The 24,843-nt window shown below is 43.4% G+C and overlaps 1 protein-coding gene across 1 annotated transcript in view; it reads left to right on the top strand.

Annotated features, from left to right (window-relative positions):
* CPM (carboxypeptidase M) overlaps nt 1-24,843 on the top strand; it is a 52,377-nt gene that overhangs the window by 2,511 nt on the left and 25,023 nt on the right. The window contains exon 2 of the mRNA XM_077934710.1: nt 14,249-14,405. Coding sequence (XP_077790836.1) covers nt 14,252-14,405 — 154 coding nt within the window. The 5' untranslated portion in view covers nt 14,249-14,251. The remainder of the gene's footprint in view (nt 1-14,248; nt 14,406-24,843) is intronic.

The following is a 24,843-nucleotide window of genomic DNA, read 5'->3' as shown; positions in this document are numbered from 1 at the left end:
GCCTTGTCTATCATAAGTAAGAAGCAGGCTCTGTTAAGAATTATAACTGTGTCTCAGATGGATTGTAGAAAAATCCAGAGACCTTACATAGTTTAAAGAAATTGAAGGAAATGATTTAAAAAAAGAAAAACTCTGTAAAATGGTCATACACTGTTGCCACAGTAGATGTCACTAAAGCTAAAGTAACATTAACCAACTTCAAAACTAATACAGCATTACAATTCCTTCCTCCAGATCATAAAGTATAAAATCTCCATTTCTGCCAGATTAGACCAGATGTCCATCTAGTCAGCATTCTACTCTCACAGTGGGCAACTAGATGGCTTTGGGAAACCCACAAACAGGATTTGAGCACAACAACACTCTCCCTCCTTGTTTCCCCCCAGTAACTTGTATTATAGCAGGCTTCCTCAACCTCGGCCCTCCAGATGTTTTGAGACTACAATTCCCATCATTCCTGGCCACTGGTCCTGCTAGCTAGGGATCATGGGAGTTGTAGGCCAAAATACATCAGGGCCAAGGTTGAGGAAGCCTTTATTATAGGCATACTGCTTCCTACACTTTCAGTAATAGCCATTAATAGCTTCATCCTCTATATATTTATCTAATTTGCTTTTAAAGCTATACAAATTGGTAGTCATCACTGCGTATTTTCTTTGCCTGTGGGGCAGAGCCTGCAAACATCAAGATCTGCAGGTCCAAAAAGGGCAAAACACAATAACTGGACCTCCATAATAATTAAATTAGGCTGCAAAGTTAATTTTGAGCCCCTTTGCAAGTTGTGTCTCCATGCAATTCCATGGAGTTTGAACTGCCAGAATGCTTCAGTTGTTACTTGTGTTAGCAACTTGGACAAGCTGTCCTAAAGTTAATACAGAAGTTCATTTAAGGTTAGCAGTTTAACAGGTTACATTAATTTATTTGGGCAAATATACAGGAGCTTTTGCTCACTCCATATTCCCTTCTTGTGGTACAATAAGCTATAATGAGTTTGTGGTAAACCGTAAGACAATACTGTATTTCCAAGACTTGCTCAGTTTTCCAAAGGACAAAGAAAGACTCATTCTAAAACAGATGGCACTTGGGCTTTTAAGTTTGAACGCCAAGATGAAGTGTTCATGAAAACAACTGGCTGGTTTTGCGCATTGCTACATGGCAGTTGCTCTTCTTCTTGTTTCCAGCTTTTGGGATTTGTTATTTTGCACATACTCAGGCCAAAATGAAATATTCTGAAATATGAAATATTCAGTTGAATACACATACACTAATGGGGGGTGGAGGAAATTTGGACTGTCCCACACACTGATTTATTTTAAACAAAAATAGCTTTTAAAAAAGTTACAGATACATTACAAAAATGAGACAGATCAATATTAGACATGAATACACTTAGGCAAGAATAGCCAGCTGCACAAATATAAGATGGAGAACACCTAGCTTGGCCATAGTTTTGCATTCAGGGTGAACAGCTCGGAGCATGCTATGCAGATGACAATGTACAATCTACAATGTACAATCTTGAAAGACCTACATTGGCTCCCAGTATGTTTCCGAGCACAATTCAAAGTGTTGGTGTTGACCTTTAAAGCCCTAAACGGCCTTGGCCCAGTATACCTGAAGGAGGTCCAGCGCCGAGGGCCTTCTGGCGGTTCCCTCATTGCGAGAAGCAAAGCTACAGGGAACCAGGCAGAGGGCTTTCTCGGTAGTGGCACCCGCCCTGTGGAACGCCCTCCCATCAGATGTCAAAGAGATAAACAATTACCTGACATTCAGAAGACATCTTAAGGCAGCCCTGTTCAGGGAAGTTTTTAATGTCTGACATCTTAGTGTATTTTTGGTCTTTGTGGAAGCCGCCCAGAGTGGCTGGGGAAACCCAGCCAGATGGGCGGGGTACAAATCATAAATTATTATTATTATATTATTATTACAATCTATTTCTGCCTGGCAGATTTGAGGAATTACTAGCTGTGAATTAGTGTTGCCATGGACAGATGGAAATGTGAGAGAGCACAATGAGAAGGCCTTATATCACATCCCTGGAATCTCTAGTGAAGGGATGTCAAGTAAAAGGGCTGGGAACTGGGAGAACCTTTTTGCTTGACAGCTACTGTCACAATTCACTTTCTGTTGTTTTTTTACTGGGCCAAATGTTTAATATAATTCTATAAATCTGCTCTCCAGCAAGCAAAAACAAAATGATTAGAATGTAAAACTTTATGCTGGATTCACAGTTATTTCTCAGCTTAATTCTTACACAGACTACAGTAGGGAATAACTTCTGCATGAACCAGAACCAATTGACTAACTACCATATTCACTCTATAAGACACACCAGACCACAAGACGCACCTAGTTTTTGGAGGAGGAAAACAAGAAAAAAAATATTCTGAATCTCAGAAGCCAGAACAGCAAGAGGGATCGCTGCGCAGTGAAAGCAGCAATCCCTCTTCCTGTTCTGGCTTCTGGAATAGCTGCGCAGCCTGCATTCGCTCCATAAGACGCACACACATTTCCCCTTACTTTTTAGGAGGGAAAAAGTGAGTCTTATAGAGCAAAAAATATGGTAATTCTAGAAAGGAAATGCTAGTCTTGGTATACCAGTAGGGATAAATCATCAGTGTGCCAGCCTTTCTTAAGCCAACAATTGAGAGGCTGTTGCAGAAGAACAGACATTTTTCACAAATATGGTGGCTCAAAACTGTTTTGGCTCTAGTCCTGCAGTGTTTGCAAAGTGTATTGACAAGGTTGCTAGGAGAAAAATGAAGAAGCCATGAACTGTGAAACAGAAGGGAAGTTTCCCCTCCAGAACGGGTAAGGAATAGTTCAAAAGGGTCCGGTTAAACAGTTAATGAAATGTAAGGGTAGGCAGTATGTCACCCCAACACAACAGAGTGCCTTTTATAAGTGAATCAGTGGGGCATTGTCTGATGGTGACGGTACCATTTCAGACCCTACTTTCCAAACCACCATGAATGGTCTTCCCCAAAAGATATGAGAAATATCAACACCCTGCGTTGGCATAATCATGGAGCATTATAATATAGTTTACGATAGTACAGTCTAGCAGAGCAATTCTATACTTGCATTGCTCCAGGACTGGAGATGTGCCACAACTACGCTAGTGGAACAGCCTCTGCACCCCGTGCATGCTCAAGCCCACATGTTGTTGGGGCCCTCATCAGGTTGGTGGGACACTGTCCAAACCTCCTGGGCCTGATACAAAACTCCACAACCTCAAGGCTTGGGAAAAGAGAGACCACGACTGCTCTGTGGCCCAGCTCTCCTATCAGTGGGGGTCTAAGAAAACACTTCCTCTGTCACAGATCGAGGCTGGTGAAGAGGGCTAGATTGATGTGCTTCACCTGCATCCATCTGCCTGTATCCATCTGCTGCCCCACTGTTTATTTTGAAGCCCTGAAGTATGTAAACCAGCCCTCCTTAGATGCCTATACAGTGGTACCTCAGGTTAAGTACTTAATTCGTTCCGGAGGTCTGTTCTTAACCTGAAACTGTTCTTAACCTGAAGCACCACTTTCGCTAATGGGGCCTCCCGCTGCTGCTGCTGCGCCGCCAGAGCACAATTTCTGTTCTCATCCTGAAGCAAAGTTCTTAACCTGAGGTAATATTTCTGGGTTAGCGGAGTCTGTAACCTGAAACGTATGTAACCCAAGGTACCACTGTATATGCAAGGTGAAAGCTGCAAAGCTGTGCCTAAACTGACACAAACATCACTCCTTGCTGTCATGGGAATGGTACAGTAGTTCAGTTATCATGTTAATTCAGCTCAAGGATGTCCTAACCAGAAATACTTGGACCTTGGGCCCTTTTTGCAGTGGCTCTCAGTTTGTGGAATAGCAAAATTTTCAAGGAGGAGGCCGGCTCCCTCAATATTCTCCCGCCTGCAGTGGGTCTTGCTGGGCCACCCTCCAGCTGCGACAGACTCTGTCCTGTCTCCCTGTGGCCATGGCAGGCCTTGTGGCCGGCCACATGACATCACTTGCATGCTGTGCATGTGACGACATGACACGGCACAAAGTTGGGCGGAACCCAGCACCTGTGCTCCCCAGGGAAGCTCACCTGGCAAAAATGTTCATTAACTAGGCCTTTGGCTGATTAACATTTTATACTGTATTCCTTTTAAATGTGTTTCTGGGAGGGGGCATTATTGAATCATAGAATCATAGAGTTGGAAGAGACCACAAGGGCCATCGAGTCCAACCCCCTGCCAAGCAGGAAACACCATCAGAGCACTCCTGACATATGGTTGTCAAGCCTCTGCTTAAAGACCTCCAAAGAAGGAGACTCCACCACACTCCTTGGCAGCAAATTCCACTGTCGAACAGCTCTTACTGTCAGGAAGTTCTTCCTAATGTTTAGGTGGAATCTCCTTTCTTGTAGTTTGGATCCATTGCTCCGTGTCCGCTTCTCTGGAGCAGCAGAAAACAGCCTTTCTCCCTCCTCTATGTGACATCCTTTTATATATTTGTACATGGCTATCATATCACCCCTTAACCTCCTCTTCTCCAGGCTAAACATGCCCAGCTCCCTTAGCCGTTCCTCATAAGGCATCGTTTCCAGGCCTTTGACCATTTTGGACACGTTCGAGTTTGTCACTGTCCTTCCTGAACTGTGGTGCCCAGAACTGGACACAGTACTCCAGGTGAGGTCTGACCAGAGCAGAATACAGTGGCACTATTACTTCCCTTGATCTAGATGCTATACTCCTATTGATGAGGCCCAGAATTGCATTGGCTTTTTTAGCTGCCGCGTCACATTGTTGGCTCATGTCAAGTTTGTGGTCAACCAAGACTCCTAGATCCTTTTCACATGTACTGCTCTCAAGCCAGGTGTCCCCCATCTTGTATTTGTGCCTCTCATTTTTTTTGCCCAAGTGCAATACTTTACATTTCTCCCTGTTAAAATTCATCTTGTTTGTTTTGGCCCAGTTCTCTAATCTGTCAAGGTCGTTTTGAAGTGTGATCCTGTCCTCTTGGGTGTTAGCCACCCCTCCCAGTTTGGTGTCATCTGCAAATTTGATCAGGATGCCCTTAAGTCCATCATCCAAGTCGTTGATAAAGATGTTGAATAAGACCGGGCCCAAGACAGAACCCTGTGGCACCCCACTAGTCACTCTTCTCCAGGATGAAGAGGAACCATTGATGAGCACCCTTTGGTTTTGCTTTGTTTTTGTTTCTATTAATTCTCTTATGTTTTCATTTTTAATTTTTATGCTGTGAACTGCCCTAAGACCTTCAGACAAAGAATGGCATGCAAATTTAAATAATAAATAAAATAAATAAATAAATGCAGGATACAAATTGAATAATTTTTTTTTTTTTAAAGCCAAGAAAAATGTTACATTTCTTAAGCAAAATGACTATATGTTTCAGTAGAGGGCACACAACCCCGGCCCCCTAAAAAAGAGGTGCTAAGTGAATAAATTATTTTGTCTTGATGGTTTGTTAGGACAACACAAACATCTTTCGTGAGAAAAAAACATTGTCAATAGACACCGTCTGTGTCATTCTTCCTGTACACATTGGTTCCGAGTAGTAGATGTTTTTCAGCTTACTTTTCATGATTTCCGTACTATCATTTTCCCAGGGGGATTTGTCTCCTATTTGCAAGATTAATTGTTTATGTGGACTTTCCCAGGGTCCTTTTCCCTTTATTCCTCTCCCACTCCATCCCTATATAATATGAATCTCTGAAACCCAAGAGAACCTTAGCCAAATCAGCATTCCATCTCTGCCCTGTTTCCTCCAAACTGCAGAAATGGAAAAAGTTAAGCTAGAAGTGGTTCTTGTAAAAAAAGGAACAAGGCATTGTATCTTAAGAAAGACCTGTGACTTTAGGATAGTGTTTCTCCCCACTATATCACTATGAAAAACTTGTGGTATTGTAAGCATTTAGCACCCATCTATATTTTATGATCATTTATTTTTATAATACTCCAGTATCTTTATATGGTGCAGGCATTTATTTGGTGTAGACTATTATTTCAATAGCCTGTGAAGGTGCTGGGCCATAAGGAGCAATCAAACATCAGCATTAATCATAGTAGTGTTGGCTATTTGCAGTTTAGTTGCGCTGCAGAAAGCTTGCTGGGGAGACCACGCATTACAAGGAACTCAAAAATAACTTTAACAAGGTTTTAATAACAAAAACAAAAACTCCTTTTACACTAAATATATCAACAAGCATGACCCAACCACCAACCCATCCCCGGGGTACTGGGACAGCTAGGTGCTGCACTTTATATACTATACCCAATTGCTGACACAGCTTAATTAACACAACTTAACAGCACCTGCTATACTCCTTCACAGCTGTAAAACTGGGTCACATTATTTGATCTGGCCCTTAAAGACATACGCATCTTGTGGAACAATAATGAACCTTCAAATTTAAAGAGACCATTCAACAAGCAGGTGGCACGGCAGTTAACTAAATAAATAGGATAGATAGACATTTGCAAATACACTACAGCACTGTCCTAACCATGCCTACTTGGAAGTAATTCCTATTTGGTTCAGTGGAGCAATGGAATAGGGTTAGTATTGCAGCCTGTGCATATACCGTGGGCAGAATTCAGGTAATGTGCCCCACCAGCAGAAGCCCATGCAAGGGCTTCCTGCTAGTGCAATGTGGTTTTCCCATTCCTTGCACCCACCTAAATTAACTGGCAGGGGTCAGATTATTCTGTCAGGCAAGCAGAATTGCTTGGGCTGACTGAGTGAGCTGCATAGTGCTATGTTGAATTCCTCCCCATCCATTTGAAGACGTCCTGTATAGATACAGCGCACAGAAACTAGAAGTGATAAGTTATTTTGTAGGTAACTAAAGTTTGCACCAGCTATACACCGGCTCCCTCGGCCAATAAAGCGAGATGAGCGCCGCAACCCCAGAGTCGGTCACAACTGGACCTAATGGTCAGGGGTCCCTTTACCTTTACCTAAAGTTTGCACCAGAGATGCCACAGAATCTGTTTATAATTGGAGCACCATGTCCCATCAGTTATACTGACATATTAGTTTTGTTTTAATTGGCGAGTGTAACCAGTGGAACATTCTCATGGATAGAATGTAAAAAAGAACGATTCTATCCTTAGTGTAGGCTCATTGCTGGGCTAGGATTGTACCTAAACTTCCTTTTTCACAATGCTTGTATTCTCTTGCTTTGTTCTTTTCTGCTGAGCTATTAGCCAGGTCACAGGGCTGCTACTGATGAGTTCTTTTTAAAAATATAGATTTTTAGAAGTATACTGAGCTTTTCACCACGTCTGGTGGCTTAAAACAAAGAATATACACAATTCTGAACATAAATTAAAACCTTGGAGAATAAAACTTTAGAACACCATTCATGTCATGAGGGCCTGAAATAAAACTGTTTTAAACCTGATGTCAGAAATTTAGCAGTGAAACTTGCACTGCACACTTCCACGAGACCAGCCAGTAGTCGGGTCCGAAGAGGAAGTCAGGATCACAAGACAAACGAGGCTGTACATAGGGCAAGCCAGGAAGCCAGAACACACCAGAGCCTGTAAAGACCTCATCGCTTGAGCAACGCTCAGCCGGAATAATTTACTCCTGGTGTCCCCCCAAAGACATGTCTGTGGGCAAAATGGGAGGACTTCAAAGTACCGTGTGGGGTGTTTGAAAGGCCCATCCTGGTAGAAGAGACAATCAGTTTCCACTGGATATATTCTTTTTCCACTTTAACAGCTGTTTCGATGGAAAGTGCTCCCCCCTCCTTGAGCAAGGGACACTGGGTGGGAGTGCGCTTTGCTCCAGCAAAGGAACCACCAGGAGCTCACTTTAAGCTCCTGGTTGTTCCTTTGAAGCCCCGTCCTTACCTGCCACACACCTGATATTACATAATCATGTCAGGTGTAGGGTGGGTGGACATGGTTTGGCCAAAATGTCCTTGCAGGTCAAATGAAGAGACCTGGCAGGCCAAATTTTGTCCACTGGCCTAAGGTTCTCCACCTCTGGGATAGATTATGAGACCTGCAGGTATCATATCCAGTAGCACTGCCCAGCGGACGAGATATCAGGTATCCAATTGTTATTTATATGTGCAACAGGTACAAAAAGGAGTGCTAGTTTTTCATCAGAATTGCTGAAAGCACCAGAGTCTGACAAGGTCAGAAGCCCCAAGATATCTCTTTCCCAACCTCTAATCTCCAGATGATGTCCTCGTCTTCCATAGGCCCACCCCACACATTTGTCTTTGCCCACACATAAAACGCTACCCTACTTTTGAAACTCAGGCCTATGCACCTAAACTTACACTGCTCTGGGGACACCTGGCAATCATCTTCTGTTTATCAGGTGAGTGTGCTGGAATCATCGTATGCAGTTGTGTCCATGTGGTGTGGTAGATTACCTTGTCTTCCCCATCCCGACCACAACATTAGCTAATCAGTTGACCAGCTTCAAGCTGCTAGTTGAGACTTAGCAGCACTGCATTGTTTTTCTAGAACAAAATGTAGGAACCCTGCACATCTGTCCGACTGCTCTATGCATTCCTTGTAATTTGGCTAGAGTGTGATTGGTTAGGCTCTCTTTGTGTGTCATGCACCCAGCTCCAAGCATCTATGCTTGCCTTAACTCATCCCTGAATGGCATGATAGTGATCCATCATTCCAAACACTAGAAAAATATTTCAATACCAGATATTTTCAGTAGGAAGTCATTTTTAATTGCTAGCCGAGCTGCAGCAAAGGGTTGTGCAAAACACAAGTTGCTTTTTCGCAGCTGGATTGAAACAAAGAGGTTCTACATCAATCAGAGGGCTCCCCGTATAATCCTTTCTGGTATTTTGAGTGGTATCGGGGCAATAATATGCAACGCTGTATCTGTTTGCTCCTCATTGTCTTGCACTAATCTGTGTGCGTTCCTCCTAAGTATACGCTGCAATGGAATTTATGATAGCCTGGTCCCTCCTATGAGTTCAGTTTAAGAGGAATGAATGGAAAAACCTGAACGGCGCCGCTTTCCATAGTATATCGAGGACATTTATTGAGTAAATGAAAAATTGGGTCTACACACCCTACCTTCTGTTGCTGTTTTCCAGCTGGCCATCCTCATGCAATAGCAGCACATTGGGAAGCAGAGTCCATGGACTGTGAATTCCGCCTGGTCAACCTATTCCTTAGGCAAGCTGATGAAATGGAGCTGAGTGACCTCTGAAAGAAAAGAAGAAGACTATGTAAAGTCAGAAGGAACTCCCATCAGCCCAGCAAGAAAGGTAATGGGTGATGGTGTAAGAGGTGCTCTTTACATGAAGGATGGTGACCAGTCTACGGTACTTTATTCAGAACAAAACCCTTAGATAAGGCATAAGGAAAGCCCACCAGAAACCTCTCTCTTCAGTGGCCTCAGGGCACTGGTCTCTAGGGCTCCCGGGCTTATAAAACCTTAACTAGAACTGCTCCAGGCTCTGGTGAACTGGAACACATAATACATAGACTATTATTACAGATGGGTTTGTAGTCCAACAACATCTGGAGGGCCACAAGTTCTCCATCTCTGTCTTCACAGTCTCAGGGGATCATATGCTTTGGAGCAGAGGATAAAGGGGGCCCAATGAGATTAAAATGGCATGTAAGCATCGAATCTATTAAAACAACCAAAACACTTGTACAATCACCCAAAAATGCCAGCGCAAAGGAAAATAGAGTTTGCAGGCCGCCTCTGCTAAATGCCTACATGTTGAAGAGGTGCTGCTGAGTTAAGGGAGATGGGTGATGGGGTGTCAGTCTGTAGGTGTGTCCTAGAGACTGCTGGATCATCATTCCCAAGACCTAGAAGGTTCCTCCTTTCCAGAAGCAGTACTAGCTGTCAGTGGCACCCACTGGGAAAGCTGATGCACGAATGGGATGTGCTGGGAAGGAAGGGAAGCAAAGCACATACCATGTGGAGTTTTCCAACAGCTGACAACGTGGGAGCACTGCTCCCACAGCTGGCCTCTGGCCTCCACCTGTGGGTTCTCCATTCATGCCCTCTACCAACTGAGCGAAGGGGTTTTCTCATTCCTTCTCCAGGCATCTGGCTGTATATGTTGGCCTGGTTCTTAGTGGGGCACTGCCTACATATTTAAGTGGAAACTAGGAGCTTGTGGGTCTTCCCTTATTTAATGTGGTTTCATCTCCGGCTACCTGATTGTGCAGAGTTCGGTGTGTGTTCTAGGTTCTATGACAACACGGGGGAATTCTCTGGTTGCTATGAGTTCACCAGTGTGTTCTCTGCCTGGGTGATATGATATGAAGGCATCATCAGTACACAGTGATATGAGTGGTAAGTGGTGCAGGAGTTACCATGGACGTTGCAAGCATGACCCATGTCGCTGCTACAGCACCTCTCATTCCTTCTGGTATGGTTTTGTTTTCTACTTTGCTGTTGGGTGTGCATAGGATTGTGTCTATGTTATGCAACAGAAGGCTGATCTAGATGTGTAATAGCAGCCAGGGACTGGCTGGATGAGGAAGAGTGGTGGGAACTCCCTGGCCAAGAGTCCCCCGGGGAGGATACAGAAGAAGACGACTTAGATCCTGGTGGTGGGACACTGGAGAGCAGTCTGCAGAAGGGATGAGCTGAGAGGTGCTAGAAGCAGGAGGTTTGTGCCATCACGGGGGGATCCAGAGAAGGAGGCCCTTCCAGGGCAGCGTTAGAGGCTGAGAGTCACAGTGTGAGTGCAGACTCAGATAGAGAGGCATCAGAGGTTACCCTTGCTACGCAGCAGCAGAACAGTCTCAGTCTTGCTGGCTCTCCTCCCCATCTGATACTCTACTCAAGGAGAATCCTGCACGTTGCTGAGCAATGGGCTAGACAGGACCAGAAGAGGAGCCCACTCCCTTGGCACAGCCTTCATCTGCTTTGGAGGGGTCCAGAGTGAGAGTCTAGAGGGGGCAAGGGCGGGGCTAGTGGTCAGTTTCAGCAATGTCTCAGCTGGGTTAAGATGAACCAGAGGACTCTACTGTGTTGTTATTTTCTGCTAATAAAAAGCTAATTGCGTTCTGTGTCTTCCGTGATTCCCTGCCTTGTGGTTGACCTGGGCTCGCTTGACAGCTCCTTGACACAGAGCAAGACTTTAGGTTAGCTCTGTATGTTCTGCAACTTCCCTCACTCGCAGCTACTCTCTTTTTCTGATTCATCACATGGGGACAGACATTCAACTTCAAACACAGAGATTTCTTTGGATAATAAAAGTACTTATTGTGCTAAATCCATACCTTGGCAACCTCTGCTTTGTTGGATATTATCCTCGTATTTCCAAGCCTTAGGGCTTAGAGTATTCATGGCAGGTATTAACAACAGTAGCATGCAATCTTATCTCAGTGTTCTAAATGCATTCTAATTCTCACATGTGTTCTAATCTACAACCTTAGAAAAAAAATGAAAGGCACTCTCCATCTGATAACTCTTGTATAAAAAAATGAAATAAGGGTTAACCTTCATGTTTCGTACGCAATGCATTGTGGACTAGATACTTCATACTGGGGAATATGAACATCTGAACATTTAGTGTGCACCTTTTAAAAGTGCCTTGATATGTGTGTGACATGCAGATAAATTATTCATCCCACTCCTCTTTCTCAAGTATGAGTAATGGTTCGTTGACTTAGCAAACAATCAGTGAACCTTATTTTCTGCTAGGATGCCTATAGCAAATGCTGGCCCGCAAACAGCTGTCGGACAGAGGATGGAGCAAGCTTCTTTTCTCCTGCTCCAGAAGCTAGGACCTGAACCAATAAATTCAAGTTACAAGAAAAGACATTCTGACTAAGCATCAGGAAGAACTTTCTGACAGCAAATGTTGTTCACCAGTGGAGCATACTCACCCTGAGAGGTGATGGACTCTTCTTCCTTTAAGGTTCTTAAGCAGAGGTTGGATGGCCATTTGTCTTGTATAATTTGGTTGAGACTAGACGACCCTCAGCTCTACAGTTCCTAGGATTCTTCTCCAAGAGAGAAACCTTTATTGCATTCTAACGCATTATAAGGCTGTTAGAATTTGCATTTTTTTTCACGTGTTGGGGATTATTTAAAATTAAACTACCGATATCAGAATGCCCTTATACAAATGGTGTAACCTCATTTAATAATTTGCAGAGTTCTGGTCTTTGTTGTGCCTCAAAAAGGATAAGGGAGAGCTGGAGAAAGTGCAGAAAGGTGCAAACAAAACGATAAAGGGCTGGAGCAAAAGGGTCTGTGAAGGATAGGCTGTTTGGGGCTGTTTTAGCCTAGAAAACGATTGAGTAAGGAGGGCAATGATAAGAGGTTGGTGGTGCAGGGAAAGTGGTAATATGGAAGTTTCTCTCTCTCTCAATACAAGAACCTGCAGTCAGCCAATGAAGCTGAACGGTTAGCAGTGGCGTAGCGTGGGTTGTCAGCGGGACGCGGGTGGCGCTGTGGGTAAATGCCTCAGCACCTAGGGCTTGCCGATCGAAAGGTCGGCAGTTCGAATCCCCGCGGCGGGGTGCGCTCCCGTTGCTCGGTCCCAGCGCCTGCCAACCTAGCAGTTCGAAAGCACCCCCGGGTGCAAGTAGATAAATAGGGACCGCTTTCTAGCGGGAAGGTAAACAGCGTTTCCGTGTGCGGCTCTGGCTTGCCAGAGCAGCGATGTCACGCTGGCCACGTGACCCGGAAGTGTCTCCGGACAGCGCTGGCCCCTGGCCTCTAGAGTGAGATGGGCGCACAACCCTAGAGTTTGTCAAGACTGGCCCGTACAGGCAGGGGTACCTTTACCTTTACCTTACAGCGTGGGTTGTCAGCACCCGGGGCAAGGCAAGTAATTTGCGCCCCCTAACCCGTGGATTTGCGCCCCCTAACCTGTGGATTTGCCCTAACCCCAGATGTTGCGCCCGGTGCGGCCGGCCGCCCCTGCACCCCCCACGCTACGCCACTGACGGTTAGAGATTCAAGACAGGCAAAAGGAAGCCCTTGCAGCAAATAGTTAAAATGAGGAACTCACTGCCTCAAGATGCGGTGATGGCCTCCAACCTGGACAGCTTCCCAAGCTTGATAAAACAAATTCATTCATTGCTGTTTATGGCAAACTAGACAGCACGGCTCTGTTAGTGCCTCCTGCAACATCACAGCCTTGGAATGCCTGCTGCTGAGGAAGGCGATTGCGAGAGCACACCATCCCATGCATGCTCGGCTTGTAGGCATCTGACTAGCTTCTTTGGGAAATGGGGATGACAGACATTTTGATCCAGAGGGCCTTTCTTACATTGTCATCTTTCATGTGAATACTAATAACAAGGTATCATGGGGGGGGGGGGGGGGACGACGACGACACGGATTTGGCCCTGTTTGGTTTTTGTCAAGAAACTGCAACGCAATCAGTGGTGGAATGTGTTTGTGACTTATGGTAGAGCTGGGCAGCTCAGTTGGCTAGATCATAATAATAATAATTTATTATTTTTACCCCGCCCATCTGGCTGGGTTTCCCCCCCAGCCACTCTGGGCGGCTTCCAACAAAGTATTAAAATACAGTGGTCTGCTAATCATTAAAAGCTTCCCTAAACAGGGTCCACGGTCGCAGGTTCGATCCCTGCATGCAACAACTGCACGATATCCCTGCATTGCAGGGGTTGGACTAGATGACCCGGTGGGTTCCCTCTTCCAATTCCATGATCCACATTAGAGAAGAAGCGCGCCAATCCCCGGCAGGGGCGTGATTCAACTCTGTCGCTTGGGAGTGTGCCGGGGTGGTCTCCCTGGAGGCCTTTCCGGCGCCTGCACACGTAGCAACTTGCCAGCCGCGATCCTTTCCGCTCCGAGGTTCCCTACCTGCCCGCCCGCCGGGCGCACAGGCTGGTCGGAGCTTGATAAAGACACGGTGGGAGTGAGGGGCGGGTCCCCTCTCGCGCTTACTGGCTGCCTCCGGCGTCACTCAACGAGGGGTTGGCCCAGCGCCTCTTCAGGAGCGCCTGGAGCAGCGCTCGGGCTCAGATTGCGCTCAGGAGCGGCGCGAGCAGCAGCTGGGAGCGTGGGCGGCGGCAGCAGCAGCAGCAAAGCGCGCGACGAGTCCCGTCGGACTTCCAAGGAGGGAAGCGCCTTTGCTGCTGCTTCTGAAGTAAAGGAGGCGCTGAGGGGAACTTGTGCCACTTTTGCCTCCGGCGCTGAGGAGGAGAAGGCAAGGAGCTCCAGTGTCGCCTTAGGCTCTCTTATCTACCCTCTTCACCTCCCTCTCTTCGCACTGCCCTGACTTCCTCGCTCCTCTTGCTTCTTTCCAGGAGATGGGCACCCTCAGCCTCGTGCTCCTGCTCCCTTTGGTGGCCGCGCTGGACTTCAACTACCACCACACGGAGGAGCTGGAAGCTTTCCTGAAGGCTGTGCAGAGGGACCACAGCAACATCGCTCACTTATATAGCATTGGCAAGTCGGTGCAAGGTACGGCTCGTGCTTCTCTCGCTCTCCTCCTCCCCAAGGGCGCCAACTTGAATAAAAAAATTTTTTTTTGAGGGAGGGGAGCAGGTAATCCCCAACCTTGCAGAGTCAGTAACACCCACACCATTTCAAAAGCAATATGTGTGTGTGTGTCCTGGACCCCTCAAATATTTTATAGGGGGGACTGAAGGGATGTTGGTCCCTAGGAGTTGGCTCTTATGCTCCCTCCATAATGCATTCGTGGACCAAAGGGGAAACTTAACTGGCCTGGGTAGGGAGAGAGGTCTTAACTGCCAGTCATCTCCCCTAAAAGTACAGGTTGGTGGGCTGAAATGCCAATGGGACTTAGTGTGCCACATGTCAGTAGCGTCTTCCGACAGTGTGAGCCACGCCCAAACCCCCATGAAATCTCAACAGTGGGGTTTTCGGCAGGACCTACCCAAGACCAACCTTTTCTAGTCAGAGTCACCAATTTGTTTAGGGCTGGGGTGTACATTTTCTGTACGCTCGAACGCAGTATATTTTAATTTCTCTGAATGAACCGTCTGGCATTCAAACTGTTTTGGATGGGTTGGGGGGTATTTCTGCCATTTAGCCCATAACTGGAATGATTAACTACTTAAAATGCACTTTGCAAGACATGGGCCTTGAAGCTATTTTTAAAAGATACAAGTTCCACTTTAACACCCCCCCCCCCAAGGACCCTTCTACATTATTATTTGTCTTTATAATGCAATCAATATGCAATTGGTACCAGTTGGTTTAGAGGGATCGAGATATATTTTCTGCAGCTAGCACATTTTGCTGTGAGGGAAAACAACACTTTCAGAATGCTCAAATTACATTTTCCTTGGCTAGTGGCTATTGATAATTTATCCCACTAGAAAACTTGCCTATTATAAGTCAACATACTATTTGGAATTACGTTGTATGATTACTGACTAGTACCTGCCCTATGATATCAATAGCTGGTAAGTGGCACCTTCTCTCTCCATGCTATTCTATGATATTTCAAAACAGCAATTGCTTAGGTTTAGGTATATTGCATACTTGTTCTGAAGGCAGTTGCTTCTACAGGTAGATGTACTGTTTGAGTATGGTACAGCTCTTTGAGAGAGAAGGCAGAAACTGTGTGGTGACTACCTCCACTTAAGCAGTCCATCTTAATACTTGGTTAAGACGTACATTTCAATCAACATGGCAGAAATTGAGTAATCACATTTACTACCCTAGCAAACAGATGCATAAAGATCAAACCACACATTATGCTGGGAGAAGCATATCTGATATTTCTCTGTGTGTATGTGTTGGTTTTTTCCCCTGAAATGCAGCTGTGGAAGACAGGGAACCTGCATTCCCAGCACCTACCCTTACTGAAACAGAACAGATGAAAGGATTAAACCCTATACCCTTGGCTACTGCTCTGAACAAATTTGTAGCCCCACATTATGAAGTAGAAAGACAGGATTAAATCATGGGCTTCCTTGTGTAGTGTGTTGTTTGTCCTCTAGATGTAGATTAGCTTTAGGTGGGACAGCATAATTATGACATTGTGAACAGGTTCAGTGCTGGTTTACTTCAAAATTTGAATAATTATTCATCACAATACATAAGAAGTTTGCCAACAACTGCTCACTGACAGGTAATTGTTTTTTATTTAATGAGTTGTAGCTTTTATCTCAGCAAATAAACTGCTGTCTACAGTTAATACATGGTGACTTTAAAAAAACACACTATCTAAATTGACCTCTACATAAACCAATGAGTTTTGGTTGGCAGAGTACTCTGTCTATTTGTTACGCCATAGGAAAACCCATTTAGGACCAAGTTATTTGTACTTGTGCAAATTTATGCCATGCTCCAACAAGTGTCATAGTAAAATTAAGACCAAATAGTTTTTCCTTGCCTAATGAATGACACAGTTATTCTAAGAGAAACAGCATAAAGTTACATTCTTGGGAAGTGCATCATCTGTCCACATAATCCTATTTAATCTGGGTTTGCTAGGAGTAATCTGTAATTGCATGCACGGAGGCTTCTCAACAGGAAGAAGCAACTACTGTGATTTTGTTATCATTTTGGGTAGAAAACGTTAAAGGGAAATATGCACAGTGTCGTATTTTGTAACTGTTCAGAAGAACAATTGAACAAAACAACAACAACAACAACAACAACAACAACAACAACAACAACAACAACAACAACAACAACAACAACAACAACATTCTTTTATTGTTTATACCCCGCCCATCTGGCTGAGTTTCCCTAGCCACTCTGGGCGGCTTCCAACAGAATCTTAAAAACACGATAAAACATCAAACATTAAAAACTTCCCTAAACAGGGCTGCCTTCAGATGTCTTCTAAAAGTAAGAGTGTTGTTTATTTCCTTGACATCTGATGGGAGGGCGTTCCACAGGGCGGGCGCCACTACCGAGAACGCCCTCTGCCTGGTTCCCTGTAACCTCACTTCTCACAGTGAGGGAACGGCCAGAAGGTCCTCAGAGCTGGACCTCAGTGTTCAGGCTGAACGATGGGAGTTTGAGACGCTCCTTCAGGTACGTATACTGGGCTGAGGCCGTTCAGGGCTTTAAAGGTCAGCACCAACACTTTGAATTGTGCTTGGAAACATAGTGAGAGCCAATGTAGGTCTTTCAGGACTGGTGTTATATGGTTCTGTCGGCCGCTCCCAGTCACCAGTCTAGCAGCCACATTCTGATTAGTTGTAGTTTCTGAGCCATCTTCAAAGGTAGCCCCATGTAGAGCACATTGCAGTAGAACAAATTTTACAGTAGGATGCAGTTTCCTTTACATTTCTGAACAAGTGGCAGCTCTGTGATGGGAAGCGAGGTTGAAGAGATAGTGTATCTGATTTAGGCATGCTCCGCCAGTCACAGAAGTTGGTACTTTATATTCCAAGTAAATACACATGTATGTTTCTACACTAGAAAATGCCATCATTTTATTGAAAAACACTGATAGCTTATATCTTTCAGTGGCTATGAAAATTACTTGGCCTGGATGATTCTCACCCTCTGCTGCTGATTCTAAACAAAAACATGGCAGAGTGGCACATAGAGTTTTATGTGTAGGGTTGTGACTTCCCTGTGCTTCTATTAGAGCTTTTTAATAATTCTGACATTAGTGTTATATAGTCTAGGGATTCTGGAAAAAAAGTTGGTTAATTGTAATGCAGAATCCTTCTGCTTCATGATTAATATCTGTTGAGATCATGATACAAAAAAAAATGAGTTCATTGGAGGATTATACCATAGTCATTAAGTGAGCAACATGCGGTGCGTTAAGAAAATATGACTGTAATCTTTTCAATTGTAGTTCTGTCAATCAAAGGTGTTTGAATGCGTATATAGCAGGCATGTACCAAGTAATATATACATATAAAATACACAGGTAATAAACGATGCAAAATTCCTCTCCAGAGGTAAAGACCAATTAACCCGCAAATAATGTATTACACTTACCTATTGCCAATAATTCAACCAAAGCACAACTTAAAAAGACATAGGCACATATCCATTTTAATTGACTTCCTTGGTGTTCATTGTTTTTGCAACAGTTTTTGGCTTCTTGTCAGAGATGGCTGTGCCAATTCATTTGCACATATTTCTTAAAATCAGTCTGGGTCCAAAGAGGCAGAAGGAACTGAACCATGCTTTGGAGGTCAACAGTGTCATTCAACTTTTGTAAAATAAAAGCTTCTTTTTTCTAATTCTCGATCAATGTACTCATTAATGCATATCAGTTGATGGTGCAGCTACAACAGGGCATAGGGAGAAGTAGGATTAGGAATGACTAAGGCCCTTACCCTTTGCAAATATGCACATCCTGAATGGTAGTGTGCAGATATGGGTGAAACTCTAAATAAATGGCATATTCAGAATACATATTTTTAGTCCATCTGATTTCAAATCCATCTTTTCAGTGAGCAACTGACCAGCAGGGAACTCTTTATTACTGCAAGAGGGAATGCCCTTGAGATATGGGGATGTGCTTTTCTGCTTAAATTGCAGAAGAATAGTTATGGAATGTGTGCATGAAGGCAGTTTATTTGAATGCTTCTGCATTAAAGGTTCCCCCATCATACATGAGACTTTGGCTTTGTTATGTTGGTCACACTGTGCTTCCAGTTCCTGTACCTACCTGTCCTCTAGAGGTGGCATACAAACTATTGCTTTCCTTTTCCCCACAGAAGAGAATGGCAGTGGTCCACATGATCACCAGTGTCAGGAACGGGAGGTGGGGTATCGTTGTTTCCCAGCTGAATAAAGCACTGTAGTGTAGCATTTTACTTTCTCCTGTTTTGCCATTTGGTTGTATGGTGGAGGCCAACCTTGCCCCTGAGCCCTGGCAGTGGGCACTCGAGCTTCCTTTGCCACCTTCTTTGCATCCCTATTGCAATTCCTGGATCCATTCCTTCTCCTCTGCCCATTGCCATGAGGTATTTTGCTGTGTGTATGCCTAAACAAAACCTTGAATTCTGCACACATATTAAGAGCAAACTCGTTTTCTATGTACAGGCCCCTTTGGGAGGCAAAGCAGCACCAGTCACTCAAGGGCAAGTTTTCAGCAGGCTGTGGAGATCCTAATGTTTCAGTAATACAAAATATATTTAGCAAATAAGTGAGGGCAATGGGACCTAAGAACAGCCCAGTGAGGGCTAAACATGCTTAGTGTTCACAGTGTGCTGACTAACTGTTGTGGGGGGTGGAAAACTAGGGGGGAGTGAGAAATAGGTTCTATTAAACAGAAGTTCTATGAAAATGCATGGCAGGTTGGAGCCTTGAACACTCAAAAAGAGTACTCCACATTGCAATAGTTTCAGGTCTCAGTTGTAGTTCATTCAATAAAGAAAATGTGAGTTAAGTTTCCTGCAATGCTGATCACATTCTCCTTCTTTTCCCCTCCCCACCTTTTACACCTTAATTTTAATTGCATTTACTTGGAATGAACGACCATGGAAACTGATGGGTCATAGTTCCAAATAGATATGGCTGGAATTGAGCTGCGACTCAGGTGAGCCTTGCTAAAACAACTTGTACACCTAGCTGGACCCTGTAGTAGGGTAGAGGAAGGATGTAATCTAGGTGTGATTGCACCTCTAATGTTTTGGTGCCTATAAATATTCATTACACACCCATTTGCTTTGAGAAACAGTGCATTACTTTTACCCCTCAGCTCAAGAAACCATTACAATCTGACCCAGATAACTAACTCTTCAAGAGTGCTGTCTGTGTCTCTGCTAAGTACAGGGTGTTGTCTGGCCGCATTAACTGTTTCACGATGAAGCGTCGTTTCAGCTTCTCTTTGTTACTGCTGAATTTATATGCGTGATTTACGAAGATTGCATTTTATTACTACTGCCGTGCCCTTGGTATGGAATGAGCAGAGAGGCAGGCATAATTTAAAACATTTCAAGGGTTCCTCCTATAGCCTGGCTTCCTTTTTCCCATTAAAGGGAATTGTGGAAATGCTACTTTTGGTTGTTACATTTGTACCCTGTCCTTCCACCAAATGCTGCTAAAATAACAATATAAATATTGGATTAACAAGAGTTTGTGCATTTTAGTACTGGAGTGTTGAAGGTGAATTTTAATATGTTCAGTTTTTATCATGGAACATCATTACAAGGTGATACATCTTTACTATTCTTCTATTGTCTTGTGAAAGTTACTATCAGTACAATGTACTGAAAGCATGGTGTGTGCGAAGGTGTCCCAAAATAAATAATGGGGGGGGGGGAGTAAAACCTTTATTAGAACCAACCAAAACATCACAAAATAGTGAGCAAACTTCCAGGTTATTCTGATCCCTTCATCAGGCTGGATCAGATCTGCAGAATACTAGGAGGGGTACATAATATAGTGGCATTGTGTTAGAACAACAAAAGTTTGCAGTGGAGCCTCTGCTAAGTCTGAAAAACTCCTCCCAGGACTTTGTAGAAAAAGAAAAGTGAGGGTTGACTCCAACAAATATACTGTACTGCTTTGATAGAAGGGACTTTTGCTCATCCGACAGAATTTCCCCTTCACCTGCTCTTTCCAACCCCCTCAAAATCCCTGCCAGTGCTACAGAGGAGTGTGGGAAACCCCAAGCAGATTTGGGGAAGGGGAGAGAGGGAAAGTTTTGTTGTGTGAACTAAATTTATTCTGTAACTCCGGTGACTTTGTTCAACACAACAAGAGTGCTTACCTGTGCACATATACACTCATGTTTCTCTTGAAAAGGCGAGAGGGGTAGACTGTCCACTCCTCTCTGTAGCGGTATGTAAGCCCCCCCCCCCTTTTTAAAGTTATTTTGCCAGCTTTGAATAATAATCTGTCTCTAGCACTGGGGATTACACATCTTCAAACAAGGGCCAAAGGGCTTTTCCACATCTCAAAGCTTTCTCTTCCCATTCCATTTGTGCAGCCAAAGCACTGCTACTTGGAATTGGTTGACTGATCCTATTAGTTAAGAAACCAAGTCTATACAAGTTCTAATTGCTGATCATAGGTGCTGTGTATGAATGTTGAAAAACCATCTCTCTTACCAAGAGCCAGAAGGATGCAAAACAGAGAGAGGGTCTTCTGTGACTACATAGCGAAGGTTTACGTCCTTGGCTTAGCAGGCACTAACATATTGTGAACATCCTTAACTGGCCATATTCCTTCCACACTAGCTGGAGAGTTAAGTCCTATGGAATTCAGTGGGACTTACTTCTTAGAAGACATGCGTAGAATTGTTCTATAAACTGGGCTGAGATTCGGCAAGCTTTTTAAACCTAAACCTGATCATGAAAATTGCTTAGGGTTTTAATATAGAAAATGCCCAAGCAGATCCACACTCTGGGACTGAAGATCTGTGTCAAACTTTCTCTATACAGTGGTACCTCAGGTTACATACGCTTCAGGTTACAGACTCCGCTAACCCAGAAATATTACCTCGGGTTAAGAACTTTGCTTCAGGATGAGAACAGAAATTTTGCTCTGGCGGCGCAGCGGCAGCAGGAGGCCCCATTAGCTAAAGTGGTGCTTCAGATTAAGAAAAGTTTCAGGTTAAGAACAGACCTCTAGAACGAATTAAGTTCTTAACCCGAGGTACTACTGTACTTTCTCAACAGGTGCCTTCTGTGTCACACTTTTTAATGCCTTCTAAGAGCTTTACCATTCTAGGAAGCTTATGCAGGCAATTAAGGGTACATTCCCCACAATGATCTGTTGATGTTTGTTTTTAATTTCCTTTTGCTTCTAACTTGTTTTTAACTTTTTATGATGCTATTGTTTTGTTTTGTTTTTATATTGCAAACTGCTGTGATATATTTTTATGATACAGGGGTATGCAATTTATTTCTTTAAAAAAATGAATACATATAATTACTGCTGTCTTTGGAAGCAGGCAGAGTACATTCGCTTAAGAATCTTCACCGCTCTCTGCAAGATATTTTAAAACGTCTGTTGGCTTAATAGGTACAAAATGAGCCAGCAGAGTAAAAAAAAAGTTGGTAATATGTTTACTCATACATAAATATCTGACTTATGCCAGGAATCTTCTGTAAATCAGAGGAAGTAGATGTTGTTTTTGAAAACAACTTTTAATTTACCGGTATGTACAACTGTAGCCTAATTGTAAGGAATCGGGGGGGGGGGGGTTATTTCACTGCCCACAGCATGCCTTTGCCACCTCCATCCTAGAGCTATGTTTAGTTTCCAGTGGCTAAAGTATATATATATATATATATATAGAGAGAGAGAGAGAGAGAGAGAGAGAGAGAGAGTTATAGAACATTATGCCATTTTTCCTTTTCATAGCAGATTGGTTCTTCTTCCCCTTTTATCGTTGTAACTGCTTTGAGGTCTTTTATTGACCAAGCAGTACATACATTTTGTTAAATGAACAAATGGTTAAATAAATCTGTGATGGAAGTAAAACTCCCATTGACACCAAGTGGGAGCTTTCCTTTGGCTGCAAATAGCAGTTGTGGAGGTTAGGTTGGTTCAGAAATGCAAGCTGTTTCTTTGCTGCTTGTTCAATTGCTGACACCATCATTTTCCCAGCCCCCTCCGTTTCCCCTCTTGTGACAGGGACAAATTTTGCCTGTTTTGCATAAGGGTTTTCTGCCCTATTGAGTCAAACAAAGGCAGAGTTCAAACCTTTTTTAAGGTGTAGGAAGGAATTGAGAGCAGAGCACATGGGGCAGTGAGGTTTAATCTTTCATATCCCAGTTGCAATTCCAACAAAAATCTCCCACATTCTTCTTAGGGCTTGCCAGGGGGAATCTCCCTTTTTCTAAAACTTTTCTAAAACTCAAAGCCACATGGATGAGGATGAGTTTTTAGGGTAGGGGTATTGTGGTAGTGGGGAGTTTAAATCTTCAATCTCACACAGACACTGCAATTCTGATTAAACTAACCATGCCCTGCTCTTATTATTTTTTACACCCTAATGTTCTTTCTAATTACAAGTTTAGCATGGCATCTACCTTAGCATTTATAGCCAATTATAATCTGTCTTCTCTTTTTTCTCTTATGTCAGCAAGCTTCTAGTATTGATATAAATGACTGTCACTCCTCAGTAACCTTTCTGGAAGTATCTTAGATTTCAGGTCACTGTGTATGTTATGGTAGTTTCACTTACAAAAACCACCTTATCCCTATGACCACTCCTGTGTCGGTTTGTTTTCTTAGCACAGCAGAATCCTCTTTTGGTGATAAGGACTACATAGATATTGAAATAGGTAAACATGCTTAGTAAACTTAAGTAAATAAGTAAACATGCATTAGATTAGGGTAGACGTAAAGGGATGAAGACGCTCATAAAGTATTCTGGAGACTCTCAAGCTGATATGTAGACAGTTTCATTGTGACGCGAATGTTCGGTAATAAAAACTAATAAGTAGCGGAATGGTTAGGAAAGTTACATCTCTACCAAATACACTAATGACTAATGAAACAGTCTCACTGCACAAACAGTGGCCCGTAGTTCCTTTTAGTTATAGATAGAACTTAATGCTAGATCAACATTGCTATTTTCAGTGCTTTCATTTCCCAGAGGAATGAAAGCAAAGTTTATCCTGATGTCTGAAAGAACATCATGTTTCAGGTGTCTCAGTCCTTCTAGCTTAATAGATACAAAATGAGCTAGCAGAGTAAAAAAAAAAAGTTGGTGATATGTTTACTTATACATAAATTTCTGACTTAGCCCAGGAATCTTCTGTAAATCAGAGGAAGTAGATGTTTGTTTGTTTTTGTTCACATAGCCTGTATGTGAACTTTTTAAAATCAACAGCAATACTTTTATGTACTGAAAACTGCTAAACAACGCACCATTCACATGGGCTCCGGATCCTGCCGGAAGGCAATCACAAAAGTTTAAATATTAAAAACAGTGCAATAATCCTGTATGTGTCCCCTCAAAACTAAGTCTCATTTGTTTCTTTTGGGTTTACTCCTTCCCAGATATGAGTTCAGAATGGCAGCCTAACTGTCTGATACAACCAAGTGAAGCTTAATATTATTTAGCTAAGGGTTTTGGCTTCCTCTGTCAGCAAAATGTAACATAATCCAATGCATGTTTACTCCAATGTATACAATGGGTCACACTCCCAGTTAAGCATGTGTGGGATTGGAGCCTCTGAGAGATAGTGCCAAAATACATGTTATTTAATTCACACTTTTTACAAAATAGTCACTTTTTGGGGGGTGGGGGTGGGAGACAGCCACATGGCACTGTTTGGGAATGTGCTCCTGATCTGGACCCCTTACTTAGTTTGCTGCTGCTATTTTCCAGCTGATGTTTGTCTCCAGAGGTGTTGGTTCCTCCCAAAGGCACAGTTTTCTGCAAAAGCAGCTGGGCAAGTGAATTGGTCAGCAGTTGGGTGGCAATTACTAAGTGGGAAATTACCAAGAAAGCCCAGACAGTCACATTTGATTTTGAAAGAGGAAACTTGAAAAAGAATATGGAAGGGATAGGCTGAAATTTAGAGTCAGGATATTCAAATCCAGGGATAGCTATCATGACACCCTCCAAATGTTGCTGGACTCCCATCAGTCCTACTCTGGTGCTGGGAATTGTAGTTCAGTAACATGTGGCGAGCAGCACATTGGCTGCCCCAGGTCAAATCTCTTCAGGATACTTAGAGGTTATTTATAATATAATAATGTATTATATTTAAAGCTCAAATAAAATATTTGCTATGTTCAGCAGAAGTACAGATAACAGAATAGCAATGTGGATCTTGCGGAGAGTCAAGAAATGCAATGCTTCTTTTAGAAAGTGGAACTTTTACTCAAATGAGGGCAGGGGGGAGGAAGAGAGACTCTTGCAAAAGTAATGGAAGTTGCCAGTAAAACTAAAAATAGAAAATGAGGATGTGTTGCTAAAAACATCCATACAGTGGTACCTTGGTTGTTGAGCAAATCGGCTCCTGAATGCTGCAAACTGGAC

The sequence above is a fragment of the Podarcis muralis genome, chromosome 10 (genome assembly GCF_964188315.1).
Source record: "Podarcis muralis chromosome 10, rPodMur119.hap1.1, whole genome shotgun sequence".
NCBI classification, from domain to species: domain Eukaryota; kingdom Metazoa; phylum Chordata; class Lepidosauria; order Squamata; family Lacertidae; genus Podarcis; species Podarcis muralis.
The sequence above is the reverse complement of the archived record's forward strand: the minus strand, read 5'-3'. Positions and strand labels throughout refer to the sequence as shown.